We start from the raw sequence: 25,030 nt of genomic DNA on the forward strand, positions 1-25,030 counted from the left end.
ACTTGGGTTTTGGCTAGCTTGTTCAGAGGCAATGACTTGGGTTTGGGGAGATGGTGATATCTCAGGGGTTTGATTGGCTTCCACCTCCTTCTATAAGAAGAGAGATGCCTCTTTCCAACTCTGCTCTTGCACTGTGTGAGTCTTGGCAAGACATTTCACCTCAACCAGACCCCCTCACTGTACAGCCCAGGTGTGGATCCATGGTCTGTCTTGCTGTGTGACTCTGGCCAAATTAGACAACTTCACTGTAACTTCTCCATAGACAGATAAACAGATGACAGACAGAAATAAAAAATGGAATGGTCCTGCACCATTCCATAGGGTTTTGTGAGGATTGAATGAGCTATTACATGTAAAGAGTACTCTAAAAGTACTCAATAATATTTATTATTATGTCCTTTACTAAAAAATTGAAGTAATCTGGCACTATATTTTAAGTTTATGAACACTTTCTATATTTTAAAAGCCCGGGAACTGCAGCTTCTGCCCATAGTGTCCTGTGGGGTCCTGAAAGCATGTGGTGAAGAGTATCTTTGCTTGAGAAGAGCCACAGATGTCCACAGTGTCTTCCGAGAAGCGATCCAGATGTAGTTGCCTCTCAATTACTCAGTGTAATGTAGGGAAATGATAGGCACCAACAGGGTCATTATGGGGGAGCTCAGGGCAATGTGGGGAAGACCCTGAGGTCAGGGCAGCCCTCAGAGAGGAAGCTGCTGGCCCAATCAGGAAGGTCTCACAAGAGGGGTTTTACCTGGTGACCTGGCCTCGGCCCAAATTTTGACCCAGAGCTTATCACACTCAGGTGGACCTGGCCCTGTTTTATGGTCCCAAAGCTCTCAGGTCAGACTGAGCTATAAAAGCAGAATGCCAGATTGTTAATTTTACAGTGAGAAAGACAGCTGTTCTGTGCACTGGACAGGCATGCTGTTCTAACAGCATATTTCCCCTTCAAAGTAAGTGAAATGTGAAATCAAGCTATCGGGAAGTTACTTGTTTAAGTATGGAGTTGACAATAAGGAGCTCCCTGATTCAGATGTTTCTGGTGGGTGGCTGGAATCCTGCTGTATCTGTCTCCACAGCCCAGATCTACCTGCCAGGTGATCCATGCACTCACCTGAGTCCCACAGGGCCCTGGCAGCCCTAGCTGGGGTTCAAATCTGCATTGCCATCATTTGCCTCTCTGGCTATCCTTTCTGTTAATTTTTTGGCTGACTAACTTCCTCTCACATACTTCTTGTGCATTTCTTTAATTTAAATTTTAGTTCTCATCATAGTAAAACAGATATTGTTTTATAAATCTAATAATCATATAATACTTAAACTGAAAACAGCATTTCCCGGCCCTAAGTCTGCTTCTCCCCTTTGATTCTTACTCTCTGGGAGGAGCAACTTCAAACCATTGAATTGTTGATTTTGCTAGTTACCTCCCTATTTCTAAATGATTTGCTTGAATTGCTATTTCTTGATGTTTCTGTTGAAGATGATTCTATGAAAGATGACCACTGAGTCACCATTCTTCCCGTCAGTTTCACTGTTCCCTTCTTCCCAGTGTGGTCTCATCTTAACATTTATTTAAAACCATATTTAATACTTATGTTATTGTGCCAATGGAAGAACTCACAGAGAGCTACTAAATGTACTATGATTATGTTTCCCTCCTTCCTTCCTTCCTTCCTCTCTCCCTCTCTTTCTTCCTTTCTCTCTCTCCCTTCCTCCCTTCCTTCTGCCCGCCCTTCCTTCCTTCCTTCTTCCTTCCTTTCTCTCCCTCTTCCTTCCTTCCTCTCCCTCCCACCCTTCCTTCCTTCCTTTTTTTTCTTCTTTCTTCCTTTTCTTTCTTCCTCCCTCCCTCCCTATCTCCCTCCCTCTCTCTCCCTCCTTTCCTCCCTTCCTTGTATTTTTAAATTTCTCTTTGGAACATATTTCTCTACCTGTTCTCCATTTTTAAATTAAAAAGGGCATTTGAAACCACATCTAGCAGAAGTAACAAGTCATTGATATCATCCAGCACCTAGCCTATGTTCAAATTTACCTGATTGTCTCAAAGATGTCCTTTTATAGTTGGTTAATTAGAATAAGGACCTAAATAAGGCCCACAAATTGTATTTGGTTGTTATATTCCCTTTCTTTTATTCTGTAATAGCACACGCCCACCCCTCTTTGATTTGATATAGATTTGTTAGAGAAATTGGATGTAGAATATCTCACATTCTTGATTTGGTGGATGGTTTCCTCAGTGTCATTTATTTTATTATTTTTTAAAGATTTTATTTATTTATTTGACAGACAGAGATCACAAGCAGGCAGAGAGGCAGGCAGAGAGAGAGAGGGGGAAGCAGGCTCCCTGCTGAGCAGAGAATCCAATGCGGGGCTCAATCCCAGGACCCTGGGATCATGACCTGAGCCAAAGGCAGAGGCTTTAACCCACTGAGCCACCCAGGCACCCCCTCAGTGTCATTTAACTTGTTCTTCTATATCCTATTAGATTGGGATTTAGATTCTTTTTAAGCAAAAATATTCTATAGGTGGTACTGTTTACTTCCTGTTTCATCATGCCATAAGACAATAATGTCTTGTCATGCCACCTTTAACACTGATTAAATTGATCAGTGGGTTCAGATGATGGCAGCTGATCATTCCATTGCCAAGTTCCCTATTCGCTTATCACCTAACCTATTGATGATCATTACCTAGATCCTTCATGTTATGGGATCATATTCTGTCCTTTCATTGTGTCATTCACAGTAAGTGCTGATTACCTAGTTTGACTCCAGTGTGACTCCAAGTCCTACCAGATAGCTGACTGAATTTACCTGGAAGTGATATGCTCTTATGTTGTGTTGATTAATGTTTTTATTTGAACGTCTAGTTGAGGTTTGCTGTTGGCTTAGAAAACATAAAGAGAAAAGTGGAAAGCTTTCTTGTCAGTCATGTTGAAAAGTAACTGGGAGGAAAAAAATAGATTTTTAAGAAGAGTCTGCTTTAGTTTCTAATGCCTTCTTTCTCCAGGGCAGGAAAGCTCTGCAGTCTGCTGGAATCTCCTCTGCCTGTGAGGGGATTGGGGGAAGCTACCAGAACAGACACAGGACACATAGTCGTGTGAGGACTTTTGGTTGCTGTTGTATTTTAGTTCCTACTCCCCTGGTTGCTAAGAGGTCTTTCATAAAGATTTTTCCTAAGCCCTGTTTGCATATGATTAGGGCTTTTCCTTTCCTCTGTAATGGGGACTGGTACCCTGGATGTGCTTTAGCAAGAATTTAGCTTCTACATACAATTTGAGACACACACACATGCATGCAACACTTGAGATTTTCTCAATTGCCATATTATTAGTATTGTTATTTTACTGTGAGAACCTGTCCTTAGGAGCCAACTTCAGTGGCAGGATGAAACTATGAAGGCACCTTGCATCTCCTTCCTGCAAGGTTGGTCCCTCTAGTGTCTCTTGGCTGGTGGCGGGGTGGGGGGGTGCTTTTTTCCATGCTTTTCAAAGACCTCTTTGGATTAAAAGGAATTCCTAGAATAGATGCCTGGTCTATTCTGGCACAGACTGATTACCTTTTTAGTGCCTGCCAGTATTCCCGAGTTTAAGGTCCTCCTCTAAAATACTCTGTAGTTCAAATTCTTATAATATTAGGGCCTCTTCTGCCATTTATAAGAACCTTCCACATAGCTCTCAATGACAAAATCGCACCCTTCTTTCAAGGCCCAGATCAAATGATGCCTTCCCTGAATCTCCCGGTGAGAAGCCATCTCTTCCCATCTTGTAGACCCCAGTGGCTGTCTCTCTTCACCCTTTAGATGACAAGGATTATTTGCTCCCTTTCATTATAGTTTGTAGAGTAATACTCATACTACTCCTTCCTTTGCCAGAAAAATAGCAGTCGTATCTTCACTTTGTTTTGACCTAGTTAGTATTTAACAACTATTTTATCTGCATTTCAGATTGTAATAAATAAAGTCACTTGAGTAGTTTTATTTTGTCAGATATTCAGCTGATACCTGAGTTATGCTTCAGTATCTATAGGGGGCCCTGCCAGTCAGACGTGGAGCTAAATATTCTATCTCAGAAGGGGGAGGGAAAGAATGTGTAGAGGAATTAACACGGAATTTGGAGTCAGAAGATTAGATTCAACACCCAACTCGATCACTTCAGAGTCACTGCATTACAGCAATTGGTACATCATTGGGTGCCCTCCCTGGTAGCAGAAAGAGATGTAGCAAAGTCACTTAAGACTTAAGATTTAGCTCATTAGAAAGAGAGAAGAGGAGAAGAGACTGTGTGGATTGATGAGTAGTAGTGGTTGGTACAGGAATGGAGTCTTGGACTTTCAAAGCTCTGCAACGTGGTGCTGGCTGGGGAAGGACGTCTGGGAGGGGTTCTGCTCTAGCTGTGTGGCGCAGGATGAGTGCACAAAGCCCATGGGGTTCACAGCAGAAAGAAGATGGTGGGGTTGGGGAGGGAAGCCGTAAAATACACTTTACTCTTTAACTCCGTGCAATCTTGCCCCAAAGCTGCCTAATCCCAGATACAGCTTTCTTTCACTTCTTCCTTCTGCTGTTCTCTCTTAGGAACTCCTTTGCTGAATTCATTAATTGGTCCACTTCTAATAAACCATAACCAGCACTAAACTGAGCCTCACATTAGTAACAGAGGACCACCTTCAAAGAGAGCATAAAGGCTCTAGCACTATGGATAGTCACCTCTGAAGGGAGAGGAAATAAAACCAAGATCCCATTGCATTGGGCATCACAACTTCATAAGCAGCTCCTTGTTTCAGAAAGACACTGAGACCAGCTTTCTCATGAGAGTTACTCCTTTACCATCAATATGCCTCTCTCTGGGAGGCACTCTCCCCTTCAGGGGCAAGGAGTGCGAAGAGCATAGGAGTCAATGGACCTAGGTTTGGATCCATATATATGCTGTAAACTATAGGCTACTCACTTTTCCTCTCTGATGTGGAAAGAGATGTAATACCGACCTTACCACTAGATGATAAGGAGATTCTGTATTTATGTATGTGTGTGTATGTAGCCCCTTTATTTTTTCTAAAGCAACATAAAGAATTCTTCCCTGTTACCGTTATATCAAAAGGTACAGCTTGTCGTGAACAAGAATCAGAACCACATTGTTGTCTAATGGCTCGTCTGCTTACTAGCGTGAGCAGTTCCCTCCATCTCTTGGCGCCTTGTTTTCCTCTCTTGTGAAATGGTCAAGAATATCATTTGTCTACAAGGCAAGGGGAAGAGAGGAAAAAATGAAACAAGATGAAACCAGAGAGGGAGACAATACATAAGAGACTCTTAATCTCAGGAAACAAACTGAGGTTTGCTAGGGGCTAGGGGAGTAAAGATAGGATGGCTGGATGATGGACATTGGGGAGGGCATGTGCTATGGTGAGCACTGTGTACTGTGTAAGACTGATGGATCACAGATTTGTACCCCTGAAACAAATAATGCATTATATGTTAATAAGAAAAAAAAAGAGGTAGGGGGAGGAAAGAGTATCAGTTGTCCAGAAAAGGAAGCTATTTGAAGCAGAAAATGTGCAAGGTAGACATAGGACTGGTGAGTTTCCATTCTGCTATTTCCAATTCTACATACTTCATTTCTTCCAGCAGAATTGAAAATCTGCAGTAGATTTCCTAGTACCGTGCTTGAGTGTGGTGATTCTGGCTGAAAGAAGTGATTCTAGAGTCACATAGATATGACTGCTTGCTGCAAACTATGCCAGTTACAGAATACTTTTATCCTCAAGGTGGAGGAGCAATGTGACCTACCGTGTAGGGCTGCAGTGAGGGTTAAAGCAAGGTATGTTAATGAGCCACTGAGCATACTGTTTGGCACCCAGTGGGCACTCAATGAGGGTTAGATTTTTTTCCCTCTAGACTATATATATGCTCTTCAGTTTTTACCCTCATCAAATCACATTTATTATACATTGCGAATAAGGCATGGTACTAAGGAGGTGCTTTTTTTTTTGAGATTTTTATTTATTTGAGAGAACAAGAGCACAAGCAGGCACGGGGGCAGAGAGAGGGAGAAATAGACTGCCTGCTGAGCAGGGAGCCCGAGGTGGGGCTCCATCCTAGAACCTCAGGATCATGACCTGACCTGAAGGCAGCTGCCTAACCGACTGAGCCACCCAGGTGCCCCTTGGAGGTGCTAAGAGACCGTCAGGTTAACATGAAGCACGGAGGGGCCAGTTATGTTTGCCTTGTATAAACCGTAGTGGTATTAGTGGTATCTCGTCTCCTTGCCCTGGTCCTGAACCTGCTGAGTCACTGTTCCAGCCCTGTTCCAGCCCCATGGCCCATGATCTCTGGCTGTGTCTATGGAATACAGCAGAGGCCACAAGAAACCAACACTGATAAATGGTAGATCATTTTGAGGGATTTTTGTTTGCGTTCCTGTGCTTGCTCTCCTGGCGAGATGGGAAACCTTTAATAAGGCTTTTCCTAAATGATGCTGCATGTGAAATGTGGATTTCCCCCCCTCTGTTCTCCTAACAAATGACCATTTCATGAGGTTTCTTTTCATTTTTTCCCCCTTCTTCTTTCCTGCCTCTCAGTACATTCCACAAAGAGCTTATTCCTCTGCTGGTTACTGATTGATGGTTCTACTCTGTGTGCCCTTTAATTTTGCAATAAACCAACAAGGAGCTGAGACCACAAACTTAAAGAGAATTGACTTATTTATTTGACTGGATTCACTGGAGTAACAGGCAGATTTAGTCATTTCAGTGTGGTCCTGGGGAGGGCAGGAGGAGTCCATGAGCCTGAACACTGTGTTGTAAATAACCAGACAGAGAAGAGCTTCCTTGTCCTCCCATTCCAAAGCAGCTGGCTGTTCCCTTTCAGCCTTAATCACTTTCTAGACCTCGATCTGAGCAGGAAATAGTCCACAAGACTTGCCCACAGCCCCAGGATTCTGAAGTCAGTGGGACTTCAGATATGTGGAAATAGAAAGCCACCATCCACAGCTCCCATGTTTCTTGTTTTCAAAGGCCCATCGTGCCCCTTAAATCTTTGCCACCACGACCACAAACCTGCCTGGGTTACCAATGCTTCCAGGCCCAGCCTCTTGGCTGGATGATGTCAAGGACCAAGAACAAAGCTCTGATCCTACCGGCTCCATCCCAGCTGTGTCTCCACCGTAGACAGACCAGGGCTTCCGTCACAAACACCAGCACTAATATACCCCATGAATCAATTACCAAACATGAAGAATCAACTGATTTTTTTTTTTCTCATTTAGCACCACCAGTGTATGGTGTAGCCAGTCAGAAAATGCATGCAGACATCATTTCAAGTCAGAAAACAAGAACAAACATTTTGAATGGCTCATGCGGATCCTAACTGAACTGAAGACAGTCCCTTTAGGGTATTTATATTTAAGGAGGGCAGCTACCCAGGGCTGTCCCCTGTGAGTTGAAGTGGAGCTGGAAAGATAAAGGCCCCCGTGGGATTCGTCTGGGCTGCGAGCTCCTTCTCCAGATGCCAGTGCTGTTTGCGGCCCTCCCACATCTAACCAGCTAACTGCCCATCCTCTTCTGCTCTCATGCGGCAGCCTTTCTTCTGAAACTCTTGTCATCACATGTTAGCAGAAGTGAAAATATTAGCAGAGAGGTTAGCGGCCAAGACAGAAATAGAATCCAGGAGTCTGTGTCTCTTCTCTCGCCATACCTGCTGGAGCATGGTTCCTCCCCGCGCTGAAGACTCAGTGTTTCCAGTACCACCAGACAGCATTCTAACAGTCGACTGGTCTCTTCTTGCTACTGAAAGTTTGTCTAAGTCTTCAACATAGTGTTCAGTTTTCCTTTACATGTGATTTTGCATTAAATCACATGGCCCTTGGTCCGTCCGATCTCGGCAAATGCCGTGCTCTGAGGAAACTAATCCACAAATATCGGAGGACGTGAGTGTTCGTGTCAAGGAGCTCTTATGTGGTGGAGCAACACACACTGGAGGTGTAGACAGACCTGGTTTGAACTTGGCTCTGCCATGCGCTAGCTGTTGCTTCTCCGAAAATGGCTCAAGTCCTCTGAGCCCCCGTTTCCTTATCTTCAAAACCAGGGGAGTAACCTTTGTCTCACTGAGGTGTGAGGATGAAATTAACTCACGTATGTAAAGCACTTGGTACAGGCTTGGATCCACAGGAAGTAGACATTAGTCCCCTTCCTTCTCCCTTCCCGCCTTTAAAATGGGGACAGGGAGGCAGAGACACATGGAATCTCAGAACATTTACACTGTGGGTAGAGAGGTAAGAATCACATCCATGACACAGAGAAACTACTAAATTCCTTGGGACTGGTTGTCAAGTGGGAGCATTAGGAACCGAGAGATGAGTCTGTTGCAGCTGGCATGGTGAGGAAAGACTTCTTGTTTGGGATTTGAATTGGTCCTGAGAGGTGGAAGCTGGAAGAAGAGTGAAGGATGCCATTTCAGCTTTGGCATGGGACACTTGGTGTGGGGATGAGAGCCAGAGTGAGTGAACCATGAGAAACCCAGAGAAGACTGAGAATGTCACAAGCTTCAGTGTTCCCACTGGAAAAAATGGAAGTGGGTAGAATAATAAGTAAAAAGCAGATAGTTGTTAGGCACCTGCTAGTTATTAGGCTCTGTCTTGAGTGCTTTCTGTGTCAATTCATTTGTCCTCAAAAGTGGTATAATCGTTCTCTCATTACACAGCTGAAGAAAATGAGGCACAGAGAGATTACGTCATCTACCTGGAATTCTACAGCTGGGTGGTTGTAGAGCTGAGGCAGAAACCCGGGAGGTCTGACCCCAGCGCCCACCCTCCTAACACACAAGAGCCATTTCCCTCGTGAGGCAGTGAGGAGCGGCTAAGACCCCTCTGTGAGCGTCCTCCGAAAAGTATAAAGCACCAGGCACACATCAAGTGCGGTCGCTATTCCTGTTAATGATGGGAGGTGAGAAGTGAAAAGGCAGGCAAACGAAAATGAGGGGGGAAACATGACAGGATAGCTCTCTCGTGCAGTTCTGGTTAGCAGCTCATGTCCCTCACCGTCCCCTCCAGCAGCCCTGGGGGCCCGACCCAACCTCACACTTTCTCTTGGGACAGAGCTCCCAGTGGCCATTCCCAAGCCACTAGAATAGACACTGGAGACTGAAAACCTACCTGACATCTGGCACTGGGGCTCGTGCCTCAAGTGTGATCTGCCCTTGGCTAGGACTTCGTTTTATGGGCCTGTAGCACATGATGGGTTTGGCTCGTTAGTGGCCACGATCAAAAGATCTCCACTCCAAGGACATTGCCATGGAAGGGCATTTCCCATCCTCACTTGCCATGTAAATATTTAGCCATTTTAATGTATTTGTTTTGGGCCTATTCTTCTTCTGTCTTTTTTATGTTGATTTTGTTTAATTATAGGTTATTATTGTTTGTGGATATTGATGTCATTTATTTAAGTAAGGATATAGACAGATAGCTTCAACTCCCAACTCCCCCACTTCTTAAAAAAAAAAATACACAGTATCCTATCCCTTCTTTGAGAATATTAAATACATAGTTTTTGTTCAAAGACTTCTCTGATTAGGCTGCTGTCTTGGAAATTTGTTCCTAGGCAGATGTTCTGACCTCCTTTTGAACAGGTTGTGAACGATCTTTGCTCTCATTTTATGCTACAGATTGACTTTGGAGATAGAATTGAATGCACGCACCCAGTTTCTGACTTCAGAGAGCCCTTGGAATGCCATTTGCCTGAGTGGCATAGAGATACAGAAGTCAGATTAGTGTTGGCTTGTTCTTCTTTGGAGGTTTTTCAGAGGCGGGGTGAGATCAGAGACTCCTCTGGGCTTCAGCTCCTCCCCGTGATAGGCCACTACAACTTTGACTGGGGCTGGAGAACAGCAAAGTCGGTGTTTATCAGGCTGGACTCCCCCAAGAGCCATACTTTCAGACCCCTGGGGAGCAAGTGACTCAACAGAACTATTTTCTTGGTCTCAAATGAGTCTAAGGAGGGGAAATCAGTCAATAGTAGCTGCCTGTGACAGACTGATCATGAAGCTGTGTCTTTCTAACCCTCCTTGCAAATCAAAAGGAGGGGAATCCCCAGAACCCAGGCAAACACGTGAATAGAAAGCACCATCAATTAACAAAAACACCTTAAAAGGTCAGCAGAAACTCAGGGGGCTGTTGGAAATTCACCTCCCCTGCCTTTCTATGGGGCTCAGTGGGCAGTAAGAGAGTGGGCGAGGACAACCAAACAAACCACCAAAAGCGACTCAGCCGCAAGGAATGTACAGCGCGCTGAAGGCTGGTAGGAAGGTTCCTTCCACATCTGCGAGCCTCAGAGTCATCCAGCGCTTGGCCTTGTTCGCTTCCAAGCCCCAGCTGGCCCGACCTCTCGGATCCCAAGCTAAGAACAAAATGGCCCACAGTTGGGGAAGGCACCGTTTGAAGCTGCTGTGAGCCCACTGTCGCAGTTCACCAACACCGCGTGTTATTTCCTGCAACAAGCCCAAGATCACTGACAGGATGTCGCCCAGGTTGGGCTGCAGGTGGAAACAGCATACCGGGCTGCTGTTTGTGGCCTCACAACAACTGTCACCCCATTTGAGACCCGGAACCGGCATGTGTTAACCTCAGCCCCTCTGGAGCCGTGGAGCAGCACAGTGAGAGTGGAACCAGAGCGTTCACGCCCACACAGTAGCTGCCCCCACCCCCCGCCCTGGGTTTCCACCGCACCCCCTTGCATGTGCACCCCTGCAGAAGTGGGCCAAAGAGAAAGCCACCCTACCGTGCTGCAGTTTCCTTGTATCTTTATTTTGACCAAATGGCAGACGCAGTTTTACTTGCGTTCGTTGCCTCTGAACTCAGTGGTCTGGATAACGGCTGACATAGAAGCACTAGTATCATTGGTCTCCGTGGGATCGAGTGTGTGTTTGTGCAAACCTGTGGAGACTCCTTTCTCTTCCTCCATCTCTGTGGCCTCGTCCTGAGCCCGTGTCTTCGTTCGGGACTCTCCCACTCTAGGGACTGTCCTCCTAAGCAGTGTCTCTTGAGCATCGCCTGTGAATTTCCGCAGTGAGACCTCCGAGAGAGATTTTTTCCCCCCCGATTCATAATAAGAGATGTGAACTTTATCAAGCTTTGAAAGTATTCTCACAATAAATACCAAATTATTTGACGTTGTGGCCTTTGTTCTTTTCTTTTCCTTCTCTCTTCCTCCGCTACTGCTAATTGGTTCTGTGTAAAATGGATTTCTTGAGGGTAGAGATGATGAGAATCAATGATGAGATGAAATTTTAAGTATAACACTCATCACGTTGCGAATTGAAATGTGCTACATTTATAGCCTTAATAGATTCATTTTATTTATGTCTTTTATGGACTCAACACTTTTTAGATTCAGAAAAGTTAGGAGCATTTTCCAGAATTGCACAGCAGGCTAGTGACAGAGCCAGAAATAGGAGGCAGGATGCCTGACTCCCACAACAGTGTTTTCTTCAGGCCAAATTGAAGTTTGGTCCTTTTACCACAAATATTTTGAAAGGAAAATCCCCCATGGCCTTTCAGATTTTCCCAGAAAACAATTGTCCTACAGACCTTCAAGCAGGTTGGAATACTAAAACCTTATCAGTTCTTTCTTTTAGAACCGACAGTTGATATTCTCTGGGCTGACACTGAGAAGAATGATTATTTTTTCATAATGGAATGATTTATAATTTTCCAGACCTTGGCAAAATTAAGCCAGTGAATAGTAAAACCAGAACTGTGACGCTCAAACGCCAAAATATTTGGTCTGACTTTACTTCACAACAAATACTGGATATCTCTTTTTAAAGCTGGAAGTGACAGGAAAGGGTTGGGGTGGGGAGAGTCAGGGTAGAGGCATGTGTCTGTGAGTGTGGGCCTCTAGGCCTCTCTTGGGGGCACTCCCTCTGTTTCTGTACTGCACCCGGAGCTGCCCTCCCCCCGCCTCGTGCGCTCCCACTCTTTCTTGAGAAGGAGGGAGGGGGGCCCTCCTCCTTTCCCTCTCACTCCCAGCTCCTGTACAGCAGAATGGGTTGGGGCAGACACCGTCATGGTTAGGAATCAAGAGGAGAGTATGGTGAAAACCACTCCAGGGCCTTTCTCTCAAGCCTCGGTGATGAAAGGACTCAATGAACCTTAACAATTTCTCACAGGAAAATTCCGGCCTCTGTCTTCTTATAAGCAGGACATTCAGCAACCCTTAACAGAGCCAGGATTAAAACCCAGAATTTCTGACTTATCCAAGGCCTGTGTTTAGATGGAAAGGCTCGATCACCCACTTATCTGGCAATTAGGATCATTTTAGATACCAAAAATAACAGTTTAAAAAAGGATACCTTTTTCAACAGATAGACCATTTTTAGTACAAAAAGAAGGAAAAATGAACTATGACTTCAGAACCTATGAAAAGCAGAGCCTGTCATTTTGAGAGTGCTCGACTGGACTTCGGGCGGACAGTTTGAGCAGAGTCATCCCTTCTCCATCGCGTGGGCGATGCCCTTTCTCTGCCTGTCTTCCTGAGTAACCCGGAGGATCAGGACCACCGAGGCACCTAGCGTTACAGGCCCAATTAAAGCGATTTTAGAACTTGTCTGATTCTCTGTGTTAGATTGTAGCAGGTTTCTGACAGAGAGTGGGTGGGAGGAGGAAGTGGGTGTTTTTATGGGCATAGAAATGACCTGGAGGGGCCTCTCGATTCCTGTAGCCCAGCCTCCCCTCTAAACTCTTGTACAGAGACATGAGTTCCATGAAGAGCTTTAGATCCCAGGCCTTCTGTGGGCCTCGGAAATGACATGCCACGTGCATCCAGGGCCACTGAACACCACCAAAATGATAGGCAGATTTTGACTCAGACCGCCTCAAATGCTTGGCTCCTTTGTAGAAGCTGCCGCTACTTACCGACTTGACTTACGGTTATTTTGTAGCATCGGAGTCCAAGAGGACTCTTGCCACAAGATCAGGCTTGTTACAATGTAGCACTTTGATAATCTTCTCATTTCTGGACTTTAAAAATAATGAACAAAGAAATCTATAGATCAGATTCTCTAGACCGGGACATGCAGGCCTGGAGAAGTCACCCATCCTGAGGTCCGAGCTGAGAGCTCCTCTCTCCTCTCCTCTGCCCGCGGCTGCCTTAGGAGAAAGGGCGGGCAGGGAAGCCTGCACATCCCTCATCTTATCTGAGCTGCTGGCCTCAGGCAGGTAACTCCAGTTCACCTGGTGGAAAGTGAGCCTTGCAGATTTTGCCTCTCACTTGCCCCCACAGAACGTTGAATGAGGGCATGTGCCGTATATTCAGGTCCTTAAAAAAAAAAATCCAACTTGTAAATATTGAGTTACAGATTTGCTGACCATGAATATTTCTTTTGCTGACCAAAGAGGGCCAGATACTCCATTCCAACCTATTCTGTCCCAGGCTTACCATGAAGTCCTTCTTCTTTGCCACTTTCCAAGAGTCCAATAAAAAGGAGCTTCTTCTGCCAAAGGCTGTGCCTTTAGATCTGACAGTTCTCTACCCTGATTTCTTTAGGGCTGTTCCACTTTCTCTTCTGTGCCCCTTTTTCCAGTATTCCCATGGGCCGCTCCTGGAGGCCCCAGCAGAAATACTTCTAATACTTCACTGGAGGGTAGATCAGAGCAGACATACGGTGGCCCCTAAGGTAGAATATATTCTGGACCAGGAAGTGTGAGTAGGATATGGGGCGTGGGTACAGCATAGCTAGAGCCTGGTCATAGCATAGCCAAGGAAGGATGGGTCCGCTGAAGGCAAGCGGTGTGCACTGGACACAGACTCGTGCCTACTGGACTGCATCTCCCCAACCCCCTGAGCCTTGGGGCTGATGACTCTGATCAGTTTATTCTGCTCCTACCTTCTTATCTCCAGTTATTGGCTCTCTTAAGCTATTTGTTTTTAATACTTAATGGAAATGAGTCATATTTCTGTTTGCATGTTAGTTAGGCTTTTTCATCCATAGGACCCTGTCTTCTGACCAAAATGATATTCCTTCATACCCATCTGCCTTATTAGTTTACCTGATCTTTAACTATTTCCTGTCTCTCCACATTTTTTCTCTAAGTCCTGTTCACTGTAAGCAGGACTTACTGGGTTATTTATGAATATGTACCCTAAAGTTTCTTCTTTTTTAAAAAGAGCTTTATTGTACCCTTAACTGAGCATAGACATTGTACATAGAAGGACTGAGTAGGTGCACTTAGAGAAGTCAGATAATGCCAGAGAAAACTTGGAACACAGGGACATGGTCTTTAGAGGGAAGTCTCACCCCAGTGTTGCCTTGGGAGAGGAGCACTAAAAATGAGACTCAAGGCCTCTGTGACATGACGAGAGGGCCATTTGCAAGCCAAGTGTACCTGAAGCTTCCTGTAACCCAGAGGGCAGTATGGAGAAGCCCTGGGAGTGAGTGGTCTCTCTACATACAGAGTTGAGTGGAGACAATAGTTATTTATCTGACTTACAAAGCCTCCTCTTCCCAGTGGGCGGATGGTATTCTCCTTCCTGAAGAGTAAATTTGGAGCTAGACTCTGTCTCCTCCTGGCTTCAGATGTGATCATGACCATTAAAACAAACAAACAAACAAAAAACCAGCATCTCTTCCCCTTAGCCCAAGAGTCCCATTCTGGCCTTTGATCTGTAGTTCATGGGGGTACGGCTGGGGGGTGGTGGTGGTGTGTGTTTTCAATAAGCCATACTTTCAGAGAAATGGCAAAAATAGTTGATGTAATTTCATTTAAATTGTCATGGCTTTTTGAACATATCAGTGTTTGTTCTTTGTCAGCAGTGGGCTATATGACATAGAAAAGGGAATCAGGTGTGTTCTCTACCTAAAAAGGAAGGTACCAGACAGCAAACTAATGCTAGGGATCTTATATGCATTATGCAGTGGCATGAAACCCTGTGAGTTCAGCATTACCATGCCAGAGAGGTATGGAACTTGCCCAATGTCATACAGCTAGAAAGTGCTGGAGCCCAAGATCTTAACTCCGGTCTGTCTGACTCCCAAGCCCTCACCCTAACTACTATGCAGACTGCTCTCCCACAAATAGAGCGCCAAGCATCAGAAGCCCTGATCTTTCCAATGGAGTAAAGTGGCAAGGAAGCCCTTTTGAAGTGTCAGTTGGGACAAATTTTCAGAAACAGGTAGTGTTAAGACTCTGTTTATAACATGTAATAGTATTTTATAGGTTATTTTAAGGGTGTAGTTTTCCGGTCTCCAGGGGACAGCCCATCTATAGGCTTCTGCCCAAGCTGGGGTTATTTGTCAGTGATGCTATTTGAAAATGTTTCCATTGTATCATTTTGCTGAACACGGATTTAGAAAACCACAACAATTTAGTACGATGGTGTGATTAGCAAAGCCCCGAGTTTGGTTCCTATGTGTCCTTCAGTGATTTGGCTTTCGGGTGCGTAATGCAAAAGGAGAGGATTATTAGCAAAACCACTTTTGCCCTTGGAAAGTGAAATGTCATCTTCTCTACCTTGTCTTTCGTTGGATGTGGAAATGGGGCTGAGTACCTTCTGAGGGACATCTGGAGTTTGGATTACGGTTCTGCTGGACATAACTTTGTTAGTTCTGTATAATAAACCATCTCAGGCCAGTGAAATATTAAAATCGAAGGGGAAAAATGATGTGAATATTTTAGTAGGTGGCTCATCTCTTAACTTACAAGTTTCTAGAGAAGACATACAGAGCCCTTACTCTTTATTCCCCCCTATGAATAGGGTGACAGGCCTTGCATGGGAGGTATTCAGTACATTTTTTTTTGTATTATTATTGCCATATCATTAAAGTCCTTTCATTTTTACCAAGCCATCTTTCAGAAGAATCCTCTAAAAAAAATAGAGCTTTCCTATTTTAATTTCTCAGAAGCTTCACATTTTTAAAAACTAGGACTAACAGATACATTGTTTTGTAGTTTGGTAAATAAAGCACATAGTATTTTCAGAATAATACCAGTACGTTATTGGCCTGCCTTTAAATGATTGCTATCTTTTTCTTACTGAGATCATTGAATAAAACTTAAGAAAGACTAAGATTGGGAGGAATGATCAGATCCTAAAGTGTATCCTAGTGTAGAAAATTGTGGTTTGGAGTTCTCCTGTTAGATCTAATTGTCTGAAGCACATGGCATTTACTATATATTAAATAGATATTTAACTTATATAGCATCGTTTCTGAAGAAAACAACACCAATAACAATGGCTCCCATTTATTGATTATTTACTACGTGCTGGACATTATGTTAGGTGCCTCACATTTTTTTATCTCACTTAATTCTTGTAACAATTCTGTAAGATGGGTAGATTTTACCTGTGAACAAATAAAGCTACTTAACTCAAATGTTGAAGTGACTTTCCTAGCGTGCGTGGTGTCAGAGTCAAGATTTGAGCCCAGTTTAATACAACTCCAAAGCCCACGCCCTGTATTATAAAGAGAGAAATGAACATAATTTTTATTCATACTCCTACAAATGCACATTTGTTCTTGGAAGAGCTGGCTATTATTAGACTCTGTAAAGCCATTGTAATGCAGACACGTCGTGTGTGATTCTTACCAGTCCAGAGGAAAAGCAGGGAAGCAGAAGGATGCAGAGGAGATGAGCGTGTACTTAGCAGAACGCTGCAGGGTCTGACTGTCACTTCAGAGCAGCTGGACACTCAGAAGCCTCGGTCACACACACGGACCTTGCAAAGGTTGTCTTTGCTAATAGAGTACTTCATTTCTTTGCCTGACCTTGCCATCATGCTCCCCTCTCAGCCCCCAATTAAGCTGCCATTGGTAGAGGATTTATAACGTGTCCCTGGTTTCTTCAGGAGACTATGACAGAGGTGTGGGTGAAGAGCTAGACAATGAAGAATAGAGATCGTTTCCATTTCTCTTCAAATTCGGGGGCAGCAAAACCATAGCTGACCCTCGGGACAGACCAAGATGGTCCAACTAGATGCTTATTCCAGATACTAAGTGCCTAGTACTGTTTTCAGAAGGGACGTTTCCTCCGAGTAACCAAGATGCTCACAGTTTTTCTGCATGATGGGAACCCCCACCAAACCTTGGGAAACAATTGTGGTGTTAGTCGGTGTAATGTTCCAGGAGAGAATCTGTATTTTATTCTTCCTTCAGGCTTCTAAACAATATAGTAAATTTTATAAATGAAGATTTTTAAGGGAAAGAATAGTTTCTTGACTGAATCAGATACCACAGTGTGGCAGTGAATCATAGGAATTTTCAGTGTTATGAACCATATTTTGAATAGGTAGAATTATATTAATTTGTGTTTTAAATGCATAATGAGACCGGAATGTTTTTGTTGGAGTTCAACGAATCTGTTAGGAGAGGATTGTTCCTTTACAGATGAATCTTATTACAGTTTCACAAATTTGGAAATAAAACTCTGACTTGGAGTTAATATGGAAGAAGCCACAGGCATCCCAGTTTCAGATTACTTGTTTTATTTAGCACTAGCAATATCTTGGGCTGTGGATATAATCCTAATAATTGAAGCTTGATCAAATACGTTCAGATGCATCTTAATTCTCTAGTTAGCCTTCCATTATTTAGCTAACACCTCTCAGACCCAATTTACTCAGCACTCAGAAGGAAGCAATTAGTGGTTTAAGCTCCAGAAGAAGCCTGTTTCCTCTTTTCTGTGTTTTGAATGACCTGTAGGTTTTGCCAGATATTTTGCTCCGCAGATGAAACTGATGAAAGTCAGAACTGGGGTTTTCCTACCTGTGCTTATCAGTCCTCCCCTGAACCACAGTCTGCTCTTTCGAGAGCTCTAATAATTAATTTGGTCTCTTTCTTCTCCCTTCCCCCACTTTCTCCCTGTCTGTTCACAGGTTATCTTGACGAATCAAATTACTACGCATCTAAGTGGAGCCCTAGCTTCTCAGGCAGACCTGGTGTCTCCAGCTGATGATTTGTCCCTGTCTGAAGGTAAGGGATCTGTCCTAGAGGGGTGGAAACTTGACACTGACGTATAGCCCCACCGCCTCTCCTCTCTGCCTTTCTGCCCCCTGTGGCTCTGGGAGACTGGGCTGAGGGGCCTGGCCAGTGAACCCAGCCAGAGGCTGGCAATTCAGGCTTAGCCAACTTCCCTGGCATCTGATTCCCTGCATTTGGAGAGGCTCATGCCCTGTCTCTATAGGCCAGCTTCCTTTTTCATCCAAGTGCGTCACCCTCACAGACATCCATAACCTCCATCTTGAAGACTGTCACACCTCCATATGTTGATTTTGGGTCCTTAGCATAAGGCCAGCTGCTAAGTGACTTGATTTTTGAGACTGATGCTCACACGTTGCTTTACTGGTGTTTGCATAGGAGTTCAGCCTTTTATCTGTGCTGAGTGCTTTTAGACTGGCTAAAAACGTACACCATTGTCATGTGCTGGAGATGTGACGTTCCTGACCAGCGTTACAGAAGGGTTAAGAGAAACTCTCTACGTTGGTAAATCAGCAAAATTTTCTCCACCCTCCCATGCTAGCAAAGGTCAGGCTGGCTATGGTTTACATAGCTAGGGGAATTACACCACTGAGCCAGTGGGTGGTTTCTAGCTTTATTGAAAGTTCTTATGTGACATTTCTGAGTTCTGCTGGCTGTGGGTTGGATACACATGCATAGCTGTGACAGACCCCTCTGCGCTTCCATTTTCTGAGAAGTGTTCATGAGGGAGCAGATGGCATTTTGTAGGCTTGTAAGGCTCCTGACCGCCCAGGTGGTCTTCCGTGGATTGGCCGCAGTCTATGGACTCAAAAATTAGAAGGGCCACAGCCCTGCTTCTTGGGGGTGTTTTTCAGAATGAGAAACTACTTATTTATAAAAACTGTAAAATGCTCTGTGTCCCCTATTTCCACATTTAGTGTTATATCGTTCCTCCCTGTCGCCACCTGGACTAAAAACCCAAATCATTTACTCTTCCTCCCTCCCTGAATTCCTCTCCTCTAGTCTTCTTGGTTCTTCTTTCCAAATATATTCTTCCTCTTCTTCATAATTAAAAAAAAAAAAAAAGCCTATGGATAATACAAATTTTTTTAAAGTAGGCTCCATGCCCAGTGTAGGGTTTGAACTCATGACTCTGCGATCAAGAGTGGCCTGCTCCACCAACGGAGCCAGCCAGGTACCTCTTCTTTGTGATTTGTATTGTGATCAGCTGACTTATTAAACTCACAGTTGGATTATTTATATAAATTCCAAAACGGCCCTCCCAACTCCAGCCTCTACCATCCCCGTTCTGCCACGACAAATGAAATTCTCCTAATCTGGCTTAGTTTTACCGTGTCACTCTCCTACCCAGAAGTCTGGAAACTGTACCAGCCCATTTTCTGAGAATGGGCTAGACTCAATTTTAAAATATTCAGGAATTTGTGGTTTGTCAGCCTGAAATCAGCCAGGGTAGAAGTATTTACACCATGGGAATCTGCACATGCTAAAAATCAGGATTTTGGTTTTTTCCGCTTTCTTTTCTTTTGTGTGGATTAGTTTCCAAAACACCACTAGATACCGTGCTTCCTCACTCCTCACAGTCTGCCCTGTCCTTCCCATTCCCCTTGGTTCTTGCCAGTGCCTTCCAGTAGGCTCCCACATCAAGCACGCTGACTTTCTGCCTGCCCCTCCCCATTCCTGCCCCTAGCTACTGCAGGGACAGCTCGTCCTATCTAGAATAGCATTTCCCTTTTTTACTTCTACCGCTTCCTCTCTTCCCAAATCCTCCGACTCAGTCAAAGTTTATTTAAAGACCACCTCTTCCCACAAAACCTCCTTGTTTGTTCCAGTCTGCACTGGTCTCGGTCTGTCTCGCTCCCTCTTCCTCCTCTGGGCCCTTCTACCTGCTCTGCTTTATAGAGAAAAGGTCCAGGAAAATTAATTTAACTTTTCATGGTTTCCTGACTAGATTGGCAGATTTTTTAAGGGCATGGGCTATCTTGGATTCTTTTTGTATCCTGAGTGACTAGCTAAGTTCTAGGCACATAATAGGCAGTAAATAAATGCTCAGTGGGCACCATAGTAAATACTTTGTAAATAGGAACCATGAGATTCACATAAAGCACCTCATTAAAAATTGTAATTATTTCACACACACATACACACACATTTATTCAGGTTTGAGGAGGAAAAAAACATCTTGCTTCCTTATTTAAAAACCAAAAAGTAGCAGCATTTTGCTTTGTCTTGGCTTCCTGGTTTATCTCAAGCAAAGAAGGGGAACAGGATAGATACAGAGGTAATTGTTTGGGGGCTCTGTGTAACCGCTTCCAGAAAATGGTAAAGTTGTTCTCATGACAAGGGGAGACTTACCAGCTCATCCTTAGACAACTTTTTAAAATTATGAAATCCTAGGGAGAATGGAAACAATTGATTTTTCTCGATCTTTCCTTTGCATAGCTGAGCAGGTAAAGAGGCTATAGAAATATTTTTCCTGAAGTCTATAATGAAGTTCATTACCAGTGAACTAAAATGGACAATTTTTTTAAAGCATTTATACCTATCCAAATACATTGCAATGGATGTTAATACCACTGTGGTTAATAGGTATCAGTTACTTTGCTGTTTCCGGGATCCATTGTACCAACTTTGCTTTGGTGTTATTAGCCCTGTGACCTTGGGCAGGTCTTTCCGTGACTTTGGGCCTCAGGATGGAAATACAAAATTGCCTAAGTCTTTTCTAGCTCTCCCATCTGAAGATCAGGAGCATTCACTTGTTGACGGGGTCTTAGAATTCTGACTTATGGAGTGGGCAGAATGGCCTTGTATTTCCTAGACTAAGCTTGATAGAAAGGATCTACAGGAATCTTAGCGCTGATACTTCAGCATACCTGGAAGACCCTCCTCGCCCCACATTACCATCTCCTCACTCTGCAAACCATTCTGGTCTCATCCGTCTGTTTCTCGTGCTCTCTGCTCTCTCCGGCACGGACGTGTACACAAGAAGACGCATGCGCAAACCAGTGAGAGTGAGAAACACTAGAGAGGTGAGCTCCAGGTCCGCCCTTTCGTGTAATAGAGTTCAGCCGCAGAGCAGAGGGCACAGCTTCAACAATGCTCCCTTGAAAACAGTTGTGGGGTGAGAACAAGCAGCCAAGAGCAGCCAGCAATAAAATGATCTGAGTTGACCTAAGGGAAATACCCAGCAGGGGCCAATTCAGGGAGATGAAGTCCCTTCTGCTCTGATGCAGAGCCGGGAATATAAGTGACCTGGCCTAGCGGAGAGATCTCTTCCACCCCAGCGGATCCTGTACTATTAATATCTGCCAGCTGCAGGCCCAGAGCATCCCCCTGCTGAGATCAAAAGAGCCCCTATCTTAGCTGGAACAAGGTCATCTTCACAGAGCTGTAAAAGCCGAGCCCTGGCTGGCTGCAGGAACCTCTATGGGGGAGGAGAAGTCAGGAGATGGGGAGGTGCTCTCTCACGCTCCTTTAATCTCGGCTGACCAGCTGTTGCCCTCCCAGTGTCTGTAAAGTTGAGATTTCTTTGTTTTTGTGTTGCTAGTTTTTGGGGTTTTTTTTCCCCCTTATTAAGCTTACGGCTGGGTTATTGCTTGGATGATGTAGACCATGTTCACTGCTTGGGTCCAGGGTACGATTCCCTTCATTGGAGTTTCATTCCACTGTTGGATTATCCAGCTCCCAGGTAGGAGAGCCAAAGAAGAGAAGAGTGGACCCCAGAGGTCAAGGACTTTCTCCACATCATTCCTGCCGTGTAGTTTTGTGCCTAGAGAAGGAATGAGGGCAAATTGAATTTTTTTCTTTTTAACTGAAATAACTTCCCATAGGTGCAGTGTGCTTGTCAGTTTTCAGCCTTCCTCTCACAAACATTATTTCATTCAGTGGGGAGAATGGAACCTTCAAGACTTACACAAACTGACCAAAATTCGCTGCCCTGTGAACCTAAAGGCAGAAATCCAGATTTCTGGTTTTAGAATCTACATTGTTCTTGACCAGACACTGTGAATCAAAGTATTTTCTTCTTTAGTTTTTTGTTTTGTTGACAGAAACTCAGGCAACTAGATTATTACAAAGTTGAGTGACTGATTATTGACTGGGTTACTGTGACTGTTCTGTGGCCAAGGACATGTTTCTTAGATGCCCTTGCCAATTCTTCCTGGTGAGTCATCAAAAATACTAAGGATGACTGGATCTCTCTCCTAGGGAGTAGTATCTCTGTTCCCCATAATGATCAGTAGAGAAAGGATCTAACAGTACAGCTGGCCTACGACTCCATACCCTGTTCTGAAGTCACCTGGGATTTGGGCAGAAGGACCGACTGGGCTCCTGTCCACACAAGCACAGTTGGTAGGTGAAGTTGACGTATGGCGACAGTGGGCCCTGTGCAAGATTGAAGCTCTGCTCAACCCACACCACCGGCTTTCTCTCCTCTGATGATTTAATGGGATAGCAGTCACTTCAGTGTGGTGACATGGCCTGTTTCAGGAGCCCCAGATGGCTTCATGGAAAGGAAGATATTATTAGGCTGCCATCCTGGCATTTCCAGCATCTGGCATGTTAGTATCCTTTTATCTGCATTAATAGTTTTTGATAGATAATAGCACTCAAAAACTAAAACTTGAAAGTGCATGCATGGGTAAAGGAAAGGACACAAGAGAAAAAGCCGTACTCACTAGAACCAAGAGTGCTTTCTAGTTTTAGTAGTAGAAGCCTTCCTGTTCCAGTTGAATTGATGGCTGATTTCATGTGCAAGAGAAAGTATTTCGGGATTCATACTCCTTAACAAACCATCCCTGCAAAAAGCTGGAGTCCATTTGAAAGATTATATGCCAGTGCATGGCTTGTGTCTCTTCTAAAATAAATTCAACAAGCAAGAGCAGCTCAGAATGGTTGGGGCGAATCAGGGACTCATGGTTGTGAAAAAAGCAGACTTCAAAGCATGGTATGAATTTTCAAGTTTTATTTCCACTCTTGCTTTCCAGCTGGATCTGCTCTGGATTTACTGCAGGATGTTTGAAAATGTGGCTCCCTGCTAATCTCAGACAGTTGCTATGATCAATGGTTTCTTTCATTTCCGATAAAAAACACTGGTGTTTCTGCTTAAATTGTGTGTACTTTCAGCTTTATTATTATAGTTGTAATTTATTGTCCAGCATTACCCAAATTTGTAATCCATTAACCACAGACTTTGGGGTGGGTTGGTCAAGTTAGCAGAGCTCTCTCCACACTTTAGCTCCGAGGCCCTTCCACAGCCCAGTCTCAAACTAAAAATGTGCCTTGGTTTGGGTAGGACCATGTACAAATGAGTATGGGTGGGGCAGCTTTAAAAATCCACCTCTCAGGGGTATGGTACAGGTTGGCTCTAATTACTGCTTTGAAAACATAAAATGTCACCACGTGACAATGAGGTTGATGTTCATGACTGTGATCAGCATTGCCGACCTTAACATTTTTATAGTATTTTGAAATGTCCTAAAATGACAAATCACTTAAACCACCTCAAGCAAATGAAGCATGAAGGAGAGAAGGGAACTGCTCAAAGGCCACACAATAAGTGAGAAGTGGTGGTGCCAGGAACAGAAGTTGGAGCCCCTCCTGCAAATTCCTAGATTTGGCTACAGTTGCCTCTTGGGAGTTTTGGATAAAAATGTTTAAGTGTCCTGGTGACCTTTCGATTTCTGATTCCAAAATCACAGACATATACCAACACACAACATCACATCCTTCCATTCACAAGGGACACGCACCTACCCATACTCCACCCTCCCTAGTATTCAAGAATCCATGGCACTTAGCTGGGTGTATTTTACTTCCAGCAACTGTTCAGATGCCATGAAAGGCCTAATTTATAGAAAAAGATTAAAAGCACCCAAACCCTGTGTTTTTAGCTAAAGAAAGTCTACTTACTATTATGTGAGGTAGGGGCAGCTAGAGTTGAGAGAGGGTGGGCAGAGCCTACAAAGGTCTTACAAACTATAAATCTCAAAAGGGAGAGGAACTTGTTGAACATGTCCAGCAGGGAGACCAGGGGGTAACAGGATCAAGACAGAGGGACTAACAGGAGAAAGGGAACATTGAAGTCAGCCACCAGGAAGTATTTCTTGGTCAGGAGCTCTGTTTTGCTAGCAGTAGTCTGCCAAAGAGAGACACATTTGAAGCATGAGGTACATTATGATCAAATGAGATGAGAGAGAATTTTCTTGGGGTGCAGTCTTTGAGGTGGTTCGTGGGAGGGCTGGACTAGATGTTTTGAAAGTATTTTCCTCTTACCCTCAGACTTCTTCACTACTTAGGATTTACTGGCTAATTTCCCAGATCTGCACATGTTCCTGTTAACATCTCAGTGTCATGAAGGCAGGAGGGACGAGAACACCAAAGCCAGTTTTGTCAATTGTCTCAACTACAGAGATGACGGGGCCAAAAGCCCAAGAATGGGATGCCAAGAGGGGGTGTGATCCCAGAGGGCTTCAAGTTGGAAGGATTTTCTGAGACAAGATCCGTGTTTACCATCATCAAAGAGAATTCAGTACCAAATATGAGAGGCCTCTAGGTCAGAGATCATAGAGGAGGGATGAATAGCTGGTTTCTAGGAGTGGTGCCCAGAGAATAACTTGGTTTGCATTGTAATGTGGCATGAAAAACTTTCAGAATGTATTTGTAATGTTTACTAGGATTTGGGGAGGATTATAACAAGGTCTGGCAAGGTGGTCTAGCCCAAGGACAGTCCCGCTGAGCTCTGACCTAGGCTCAGATCTCTCTGAGGGCTTTGCTTTTCCTCATTTTTCTGATAAGCCACTAAATAAATTCTAGTAGGATTAAGCTGCATTTCATTCAGTCATACTGACATTTCCTATGCAATAGCTGCATTCCTGCATATATTAGCATAGTTTTATAGCTATGGCCCCTCCAAAAAAAACTTTTTGGCTAGATTAAGAGACTTTCAAGTGCCTTCCAGCCGATGATTTTATGAGTTGTGGAGCCCCTACTATATGCACGATGTTAATGTTACAGGAAATCCAGAAATGAGCAAGATATGGTCCTTGCCCACAAGATATTTACAGTGTAGATTGAGAAT

At 44.2% G+C, this 25,030-nt stretch overlaps 1 protein-coding gene across 7 annotated transcripts in view; it reads left to right on the forward strand.

Moving 5' to 3' along the window:
- Positions 1 to 25,030, forward strand: part of RAD51B (RAD51 paralog B) — a 647,202-nt gene that overhangs the window by 401,451 nt on the left and 220,721 nt on the right. For all 7 annotated transcript variants that reach the window (XM_046006988.1, XM_046006987.1, XM_046006991.1 and 4 more), the window contains one exon: positions 17,853 to 17,949. In XM_046006988.1, the coding sequence (XP_045862944.1) occupies positions 17,853 to 17,949 (97 nt within the window). The remainder of the gene's footprint in view (positions 1 to 17,852; positions 17,950 to 25,030) is intronic.

Source organism: Meles meles, chromosome 6 (genome assembly GCF_922984935.1).
Source record: "Meles meles chromosome 6, mMelMel3.1 paternal haplotype, whole genome shotgun sequence".
Taxonomy (NCBI): Eukaryota; Metazoa; Chordata; class Mammalia; order Carnivora; family Mustelidae; genus Meles; species Meles meles.